Here is a 10,000-nt window from a genome sequence, read left to right on the forward strand (position 1 = left end):
TGGACAAACTTTGGTTTGTGTTACAGCTGAGTAGGCCGGCCCAGCTGAATGCTAACGTCCAGCCAGCTGTTCTGCCTGATGATAGCGCTCCTTCACTTTATAATGACGTGTGCACAGTGAGCGGCTGGGGTGTGACACAGATTTACAGTTACTCCCTGTCTCCTGTGCTACGTTCTGTGGACGTGAGAATAGTTCCCTACTGCTCTTATTACTACTGGGGGAGGATCACTTCAAACATGCTGTGTGCTGGATCTCAATTAGGTGGCAAAGATTCCTGCCAGGTACAGATTGTTTCTTTCTTTTGTTCTGATGCATGTGCTGCATGCTCTATTTTCCTTTTTCTTGCTCAGCATACTGCACATTGTATGATTCTGCATTGCATGTTTTAGTTAGTACAGTACAATGTAGCATAATGATGTCCTGTGTAGCAGTGGTGGAAAGTAACTCAGTACATTAAATGTACTGAGGTACTTTACTTAAGTAACTACATGTTATGCTACTTTACTTTATATATATATATATATATATATATATATATATATATATAGTATAAATAGTACTTTAAAATGAGCCCCACATTTACCAGCTGCAACATTAAAGTGATGAACACATTAAAGGGAGACACTGCAGGTGAAAAGGGAAAATATTTTAACTAACATATTTCACTATGACACTTTGAATCCAACCCCAGTTGATTACTTACATTAGGACAAATATTTATTTGTGTTCCAAGTTTTCTGAAATTGTACGTTTAAATATTCAAATGAGGCATTCTCTAAAGCTAACTTTTGCTGAATTTAGGAGAAATTTACAGGCGCAAAGTGTAGTAAAATGAACATCTAAATGTGTATTTTGGATGTTTTCTCTCAACAGTCTGCAAGAACACATGTTATGGAACCAAAAACTAAAATTTTAAAAATTATGCTTTTGCCTGCAGGGTCTCCCCTTAATGCATCAATAACTATAATTCAATAATATAATATACATTATTCTGAAACAGGCCATTTTGCATAATGAGTACTTGTATGTGTATATTTTATGTTAATAAATTTGTACTTTTACTTAGATTTTGTAACAGAGTGTTTCTACACTGTGGTTTTGGCTACTTTTACTTAAGTAAAATATCTGTACTTCTTCTACCACCGCTGTATAGTGCACTAGCGTCACTACTAACATGATTACCCCTCTCTTCATTGTTGCTCCGCATACATGTTTCCTACTTCAGTAACTATTTTAGTTTGTCCATCATCTGTAATTTGTCTTGGTGATCCACAGGGTGACTCCGGTGGTCCCCTTATCTGCAATGGCCTCTTCGAGGGCATTGTCTCCTGGGGTATCAGCTGCGCAAACCCTTACTTCCCTGGAGTCTACACCAAAGTGAGAAACTACATCCCTTGGATCAAATGGATCACGGAGCAACAATAAGACACCATGAACAGTCATCACAATCCTTGATGAGCAGCCTGCAAAGACAGGCTTCAAGATTTATTCATTTTGAAAACAAATAGCAATGGCCTATTTCATTACTAATAACTTTCTTTGTGGGGGTTTTCTTTATAACACTAACTATCACCTTCACAGACTTAGTTTAATTGCAATTCATAATGTTGGGGTATGCTATATAGAGCCTGGGTTATCATCTCTAGATATAAGGTTTCTGGGAAATGTGTTAATATGCTTACAATTAATTGATTTCCATTCATTTATTGTTCTGATAGAGAAAATACAGAAATAAACCCATTATATTGTCATTTCATTATTATTGTTATTATTATTTTTTAGTAGTAGTAGCAAAGTTGTTAAAGGAACAGTCAGTAGAGCTGGGCAATATGGTTAAAATCAATGATAATATTGAACCCAGCCCTATTCATTGATATTTCTTAAAGACATCATACCAAAGTACTGGGTGTATACATTCAAAAACGGTCATATACTACAGGCTATTGATATAGGCTTAATGTAGTTGTGATCAGGGTTCCTGGCCAATAAGCCACTTGTATGCAAGTCTGCATTTTGATTTTGTACAAAGAGCAGAGCCATTATTTTGGACAAGATGCCAGTTTTTCCATGGTGTGGGCAGTTCTTTTATGCTAAGACCTGTAGCCTATATGATTCTAGGAATCTCTTGCCATGCCATCACAAGAATCATAAAGGCCAATTACATGACATTCGCATGAGTTAAATCAGCAACATCTGTCTAGAAAAGCCACAAAGAGGACAACTGGATCAAAAACCTTTTTCATGAACCATTAAAGGCCAAAAGAGGTTGCTTAGTGTTCTTAGAGCAGAGTTCACCTCAGGGTTGAGAAAGGAAAATCATTATTTCTGCTGATTGAATTTCATCCATTAAGGGTGAACCAGTGGAGTGTGTGCAGTCTTACAAATACCTTGGGACAATCATTGATTCAAAGCTGAGTTTTGAAGCCAACTGTGAAACGGTGTGTAAAAAGGGGCATCAACGTCTGTTCTTTTTAAGGAAACTGTGCAAATTTCAAATTGAGAAAAACATTGTTGAGTATGTTTTATTGTGCTTTTATTGAATCCGTACTCTCTTTTTCTCTGGTGTCTTGGTACAGGAACTTAACTTTAAAGAGCCGGAACTCTATTAACCAGATTGTGAAATGGTCCAGTAGGTTGATTGGGGAACCACTACTGAACCCAGCCTCGCTGTATACTAGGCAGGTACAACGTATGGGTATTTCAATCCTGAGTGACCAGCTTCATCCGCTGTATTATGAGTTCCAGTATCTGTCGTCCAATCGACGGCTTAGAGTACTGCGGTGAACAACAAAACGATATAAAAATAGCTTTGTCCCAGTAGTGATTCATTTTATGAATAGCAATAAGATGGGGGAAATTGTCTTAGTGTGATTTTAGTGTTTTGTTCTGTGTGTATGGTGTTTGTTGTTTATATGTTTGAGAAATAGCCTGAACTTGCTCTCTGGAACTTAATTTACCTACGGGTACAAATAAATGAACCTGAACCTGATAAAGCTATCCATAGCATAGTGTACATGTGTACAGTATATATGACACTTCTATGATGCTGATAGGCTACTGCATTGTTGCTTACACATTTCTGGTTGATTTTTTTGGAACAAAGTAAAAGAAAAACTGGCATCTTGTCCAAAACAATGGCTGTGCTCTTTGTACTAAACCAAAATGCAGACTCGCATACTAGTGGCTTATTGGCCAGGAAACCTGATCACAACTACATTTAGCCTATATCAATAGCCTGTAGTATATGACCGTTTTTGAATGGATGCTGTATAGTAAACATAAGAGAATACAGAATATAGGCATTGCTCTACATTTGTGTCTGTATGGTACATGGTAATCTATTAGCAGAAATTTAAAAAAACACTTCCTTTGAATCACATATCTTGTGACTTAATCTGTAACATGTTCAACCATCAAATATATTAGTTGATGTAGTTGTCCAAATACTTGACCTATGCAGAGTATATTGAAGGAAAGGCAGAAGAAAAAAACAAACATGGAATCAGTCTTTATACAGGGCTTGCAAACAAATGGAATCAGTTGTTCTCATGGATGTATTAAGAGAACGGTTGTTCTGAATATATTTAGGTCGCCTGTCATTATCGCGCATGCTCAGTAACAGTTGTTTTGTTTACCAAACTGTCTTTGCCTGAGATAGCAGAGGACTGCCTGACACAAGCGGACTCAATAAACCGCTTAAATTACCTTTCCGGGTAAATTATGTCTGTGAAACACGCTATTAGCCGGGGGCTCGAGTTAGGCCGCTCGGTCTTTCAGCTGGGGCTCCTGAAATCGGGTGGCCGAGTCGCAGCAAAGCTCCGAGCTGACCGTTTCCGTGTAGGCCCGTCGGTCCGCACCGTTCAGCCTCAGGCTTTCCTGCCGTCTCGGTACCGCTATTACCGCACCTCTTTGAAGGGCCTGGCAGTCCAGCTTCAGTCCGCCGGCTTCAGGAGAGGGTTTAGCGGCGGGTCCCCGCGAAACAGGGCCGTGTTTTTGGCTTTTGGCCTCGGTGTGGGGCTTATCGAACAACAGCTTGAAGATGACAGAAGTAGTGCGGCTACATGTGAGGAGATCCAGGTATGGTGTCCCCAGATAAAGTTGTTCTTAAGTACTGTATCAAATAGTTTTAGGGTGCTTGTACTTTACTTGGTTATTTACTTTTAATGCTTCTTCTACTCCACTACATTTAATTGACAACCAGTTACTAACTACTCGCTGATTGACATTTTACATAGAAAACATATGATCAATTTATAAAATAGTGTGCATTGTTGTAGATTAAACTACCCAACAAAGGAGATAAAATCAACTAGTTTAGTGTTGTACCAATTAAAATGCTGCTAACATATCAACACCAGTAATAATGATCCAACAATATAATGTATACAAAAATATAGAACAAAACATTCTGCATACTTAATATTTTGCTAGTAATACCTCTGTACTTTTACATAAATCCAAAATTTAATCCAAAACACTTTCTTGTAAACTAGTTTGAGTTTTAGTTTAATACAGGATTTGAGTACTTCTGTTATTGTGTAGTATCATGGATTTTATTGAGATCTAAAAATGGATAAAGGTTGTACACCTGCTTTGCACTAATCCTGTCCATTTCCCTCTTACTGCTACTGCTATTACTACTGTGTAAATATCGTAATCACTGTGACTGTTTATAAGTTATCCTACTGCTTTGAAAGTGCAATAATGCTTATTAATAATTATTCTGACAATAACTCTCTAATCATGCTGCTCTACTGGCTTTACTTGCTTCCAGTACGGGTCACTTTTATTCTTGTATTCTGTGTATATATGGTATTTATTTTGTCACATTTATCTTATTTTATATGTTTCTATCTTATACTCAACTTAGTAAGTAAGTAAGTAAGCTTTATTTATATAGCACCTATCACAGATAAAATCACAAAGTGCTTCACAAGCAACGAATATAACAATTTGAAAAACATCATATAAAAAATGATAGCTCAGTCAACTGAAAGCTTGTTTGAATAGTAGTGTCTTCAGCTGTTTTTTAAAAGAAACAATAGAATCGGCCACACGCAGCGACAGGGGCAGGGCGTTCCACAATTTGGGAGCAACTGCCTGAAAAGAGCGGTCTCCCCGAGTTTTAAGGCGGGTTTTAGGAACCAGATTTTGACCTGAGGAACGAAGAGTGTTAGTAATAGTTTTTATCCTTAAATAGGCATCTACAGGTTTGCTCCAAACGATATTTCGTAGTACTAGAACAGTGACCATAAAAGTATGTTGTATCTTGATGCTTTCATTTGTATTCGCTTTAATCCATGCATATTAGGGCTGGACGATTTTGGCTAAAATCATAATCACGATTAATCGAAGAAGTTACCTTGATTACGATTATTGAACGATTATTTAAAAAATATATATATTTTCTTATAGGCTACTGTAAATATGTTCACGGTTATTTTTTCTAATGAAAGAGTGCATAATCCTATCTTTGTGATTCTAAAATAAGGAAACAACACACAGATAGCAATTAATGCTTATTTATTAAATATTTCAAACAACTGAACTTAAATCTACAACTGTAGATTATACAATGAAATAAAAATAAAAAAGTAAATTAAGTTTTAATGTAAGTAAGCAGAGTCCATTGACTACACGCCCGCCATAATATGTTTTAAGGGGAAAGTACATTAACACACAGTGGGCGGCACGGAAATATTAATAGGATTAAAAGACCGAAATAATCGACTTGGTAAAATTACGTCGGTTATAGGCTCTGAATTTCGGTTTCGATTATTTTTTGATTAATCATCCAGCCCTAATGCATATCCATATCCTTCAACTGGCCTTCAGATGGGGTGTGCACATAACTAGCTTTCTGCATCTTATAATATATTTTTCCAAATTTGCAGGCGGTGTTTAGAAAGAAAAGATTCCAGAGCCCACTCAAGCCATTCACCTCTGGATATAAACTGGAGGATTACATTATTGGGAATCAGATTGGGAAAGGCTCCAACGCTGCCGTGTATGAAGCTGCAGCTCGGTTTGCCCCTCCAAAGGACAGTACCAACAAGTGCTCGATGGTGCAGCTGAGGGAAGAGGAAGAGGAAGGGGAGACGGCTCGATCTCTGACATGCTGCTCGCTAAGAACCTTCCCTATGGCTGTCAAGATGATGTGGAACTTTGGGGTTGGTATTCTACAATATTCCACATTTTGTGCTCACAATTGTAGGTACTAGTCCTAACAGATGACAGGCACAAATCAGTACTGACATGTATCTTTTAATGCCATTTGTTTGCAGGCCGGGTCGTCAAGTGAGGCGATATTAAAATCCATGTCACAAGAGCTGGTGCCTGCAGGCCCCCTGGCCTTAAAGCAGGAAAAAGAAGAAATTGCTCTGGATGGGTATGCATGACTGTGGCTGGATTGGAACAGATTCCAATACTTTGACTTTGATACCAGTTCCTAAAAGATGCTTTTTTTCGATACCAATTTTATAAAACAACAATAACATTACACGTTTAGCCACAAATCTTTTTTATATATTTTTCAGCTCCTACTATGTGAGCCCCGTCTGATCGAAATTTGGTATTAAATGACGATGCATTTTCCGATACTCTCTCATTTAGATGCAATTCGGTCGGTGCCTAAAAAGTATTGAATTCTGTACCTAGCCCTATGTGTGACATCCTCAGTGCTTTCATATACTAGTCTTGCAGTCCTGAACATGGTGTAGGAAAGATGCTTATGAACTGCTGTGATCTCTCTACATGCAGACAGTTTGGAGTCCTGCCCAAACAAGTATCAGCACACCCTAATGTGATCAGAGTGTACCGGGCTTTCACAGCGGACGTCCCATTGCTAGCAGGTGCCCAAGAAGAGTATCCAGATGTACTGCCAGCCAGGCTTAACCCTGCTGGTCTGGGCAACAATCGCACTCTTTTCCTCGTCATGAAGAAGTAAGACCTGCCATCTTTCACACTCCTTCAGCCTCTCTGATTCGAAAAGAAATGTCACCGGCTTCATCTTGAAGTCATAATCCTTAAATCCCGGTTGATTTGGCGACAACCGTGGTTAATGGTGGTAAACAGCAAGTGCAGGTTTTTTCCCACCATTATAGGGCTTAGGTGCAGCACCCAAGCCGTTTTGAGCACCACCTAAGCAAAATGAATGTAAAATCACTGTGAGCATCAAAACTAACTAAACTACTTTTCTCAGTCCTAATGGTTATAGTCAGTCCCCAGTGGCCTTCTTTAGCAAGTTTTGTTTTTAAGCTTTTTGAGTGTTATTTATCATCTGCTCTAGGTTTTTTCAACATATTAGACACAGATATGGTTACAATAGTCCAAAAGGATGTGAAATTGCATATTTTCTGTATTTAAAAATATATGCAATATATATTTACGTAACATTTTCTTGAGGGAGGACCCCTAAACCCCCCCCCCTCTCCCATTGTAAATAATACAGAAGAATGACAGTTGTCTTGCTTTGAAGATGCATTTTTGATGCACAATTAGGGTTGCAAAATTCCGGGAATTTTCAAAGTTGGAAACTTTCCATGGGATTTAACGGGAATAAACGGGAATTAATGGGAATAAACCGAATATTTTTAATATTGCTTGTTATAATACTGTCAGGGAACTTAAATGTAGTTGAAAAAAACCCATCTTGCAGCATAATCTTAAAACAACTGGATTTAATGCAACTTCAGTTGAATGTCCTCACTATATTCGTCAATGACATGCACGCACGCAGTAATCAGCATAGGCTGCTACATACTTGCCAACATTTAGTTTTTAAAATACGGGAGTTTATTTTTATTTTTTTAACATAACCCAATACAGAACCCATTGCTATTAACCTATGTGTGTTAATTGTATAGCCCACTTGTTCTTGATAGGCTGGAAACAATAGACCTTGCTGATGGTTACCTTAGCACGCATATAACCATAACCATAGTAAATCAAAGACAGCATGCTAACTACCTTCGTATATTAAGCTAAAGGTCAATGGTTTGGACTACTACTTAGCCTACTGCAGTGCTATTGAGGCCACACCCACTGCACAGATCATTTCTAAAATCCAACATTCTACAGCAGATTGAAACAAAAATTGAAAACGGGTCAAAGTGACCCGAAGTCAACACAAGGATTAACATGAGCTACTGTAGCATTGCGGTGCGGTCAAAAACTATTTGTGCTCCTCCATCTAACAACACACCTGTTACCTGACAAAAGGTTCCTACCTAAACGTATGACCCAAAGCACAATAGTGACACACGCATATTTATGCTTCTTCTTGCATTAAATTGACGCCGTGGGTACATGGAGATTAGGGTTGTGCCGATGGACGATATCATCGCCATCACGATGGAGAGCCACCATCGTGATGCCCCCACCCTGTCAAACGCACTAATCCTAGTCGCGGGGGCTGGACAGGAAATTGACAAGTGCATCGGTCTTAAACTAGCAAAGACACAAAGACAAGACATAGGGCTCCTTAAGTGGAAGCTACTTTTTCCCCCTTTACGTGCAACCTATTTGTGAAAAAGACCATCTCCTTGAGCAAACTGGATTGGCTGTAGTGATACATTCTCTCTCTCTCTCTCTCTCTCCCTGTCAGTTGTAGCTTGCTCTACCTTTAAGAGTTAATATTTCTGTTTTATTGAATGCGTTATTCAGTGCAAACATAACCGAGAATGTCGTTTAAACTCAATAATGATGGTATATTAGGTTATTACTGTCGCTCTGTTGAAGGCAAACGTCCCACTATACTGTCGTTACGCAGATCACGGACATCTGATTGATTTTACTGCACCGTACTTAAGTGAAAGTAGGTCACGTAAAACCTACCAGCAGGGCACCATTTACAGAGGGCATTTAAATGTATGTGAATCATTTCTATGTTAACTGTTGGCCCATAGTAGTAGAAGAAAAAAATATTTATGTAAAGAGATATGAGCTACGTAGACAATGGCGAAAGCTCTGCGTGGAGCCTCCGCAGAAGCATAAATCCCGCTTTCCACCACTATATAGAGAGGTAATGACAGAATGTAAATACATTGGATGACTATTGCTGAAAAAAACTCAGACCATACATAGTATCACAGAGTGTCTTTGATTTCATGAAAAACTTAAGGATTGCAACCTTAAAAGAGGTGTATACGAGAAAACTTACAGTGTCAAGTGGAGCACGACTAACACTGTGTCTTCTTCTGTGCTACAGCTACCCTGGCACGCTGCGACAGTACTTGGAAATGTCCACACCAGGCCGCAGGCAGGGCTCTCTGATGGTGCTGCAGCTCCTGGAGGGGGTTGACCACCTGTGCAGACAGGGTGTTGCTCACAGGGATCTCAAATCGGACAACGTGCTGTTGGAGTTTGACTCAGGTCAGAGAGCTATATATATATATAGTCAGCAAGAGAACAATTCAGACATTTGATTACATCAGACCACTGTTAACATTACAATTGATTTTGCTTTCATGCAGATGGTTGTCCTCGTTTAGTGATTACTGACTTTGGCTGCTGCTTAGCTCAGAGTGACTCTAAGCTACAGCTGCCCTTCAACAGCATGTGGGTCAACAGAGGAGGGAATGCCTCCCTAATGGCCCCTGAGGTAAGCTTAAGGAGCTCTTTATTGTTGTTAAGTAAAAGAAGAATGGCCAACAGTTGCTGAGCCGTCTCTTATTGATCCCTGTACAACAAAATGGTATTGAGCACTATCAGACATACAAAAGGCTGTGTTTTTTAGAGTGTGCAAGAATCATTGTGTATATATACAATGCCGTACAGTACAGATTTACACAAACAGGAGTTTGACACACCAAGACAAAACATTTAGTTTAAAGCAAACACTTGTACAATTAGGCCTGTAGCAATTATTACATAGTTGTCTATTCGCCATATTTTTACGTTATTGCGATTTCTTTGTTTAACCACAATTAATTGCTAACATTAGCTGGTCCTAAGGCGTGTGGCTTTTGATGGTAATTGTTGATTTTGTTTGGATATGCCA

General features: G+C 38.8%; 2 protein-coding genes across 4 annotated transcripts in view; both read left to right on the top strand.

Moving 5' to 3' along the window:
* Positions 1–1,751, top strand: part of LOC120558778 (trypsin) — a 93,496-nt gene extending 91,745 nt beyond the window's left edge. For all 3 annotated transcript variants that reach the window (XM_039800012.1, XM_039800009.1, XM_039800011.1), the window contains exons 6-7: positions 27–281; positions 1,276–1,751. In XM_039800012.1, coding sequence (XP_039655946.1) covers positions 27–281; positions 1,276–1,425 — 405 coding nt within the window. In that variant the 3' untranslated portion in view covers positions 1,426–1,751. The remainder of the gene's footprint in view (positions 1–26; positions 282–1,275) is intronic.
* Positions 1,752–3,600: 1,849 nt separating this feature from the next.
* Positions 3,601–10,000, top strand: part of pink1 (PTEN induced kinase 1) — a 12,570-nt gene continuing 6,170 nt past the window's right edge. The window contains exons 1-6 of the mRNA XM_039800014.1: positions 3,601–4,077; positions 5,895–6,170; positions 6,285–6,388; positions 6,760–6,942; positions 9,209–9,372; positions 9,474–9,601. Of these exons, the coding sequence (XP_039655948.1) occupies positions 3,721–4,077; positions 5,895–6,170; positions 6,285–6,388; positions 6,760–6,942; positions 9,209–9,372; positions 9,474–9,601 (1,212 nt within the window). The 5' untranslated portion in view covers positions 3,601–3,720. The remainder of the gene's footprint in view (positions 4,078–5,894; positions 6,171–6,284; positions 6,389–6,759; positions 6,943–9,208; positions 9,373–9,473; positions 9,602–10,000) is intronic.

The sequence above is a fragment of the Perca fluviatilis genome, chromosome 5, assembly GCF_010015445.1.
Source record: "Perca fluviatilis chromosome 5, GENO_Pfluv_1.0, whole genome shotgun sequence".
Taxonomy (NCBI): domain Eukaryota; kingdom Metazoa; phylum Chordata; class Actinopteri; order Perciformes; family Percidae; genus Perca; species Perca fluviatilis.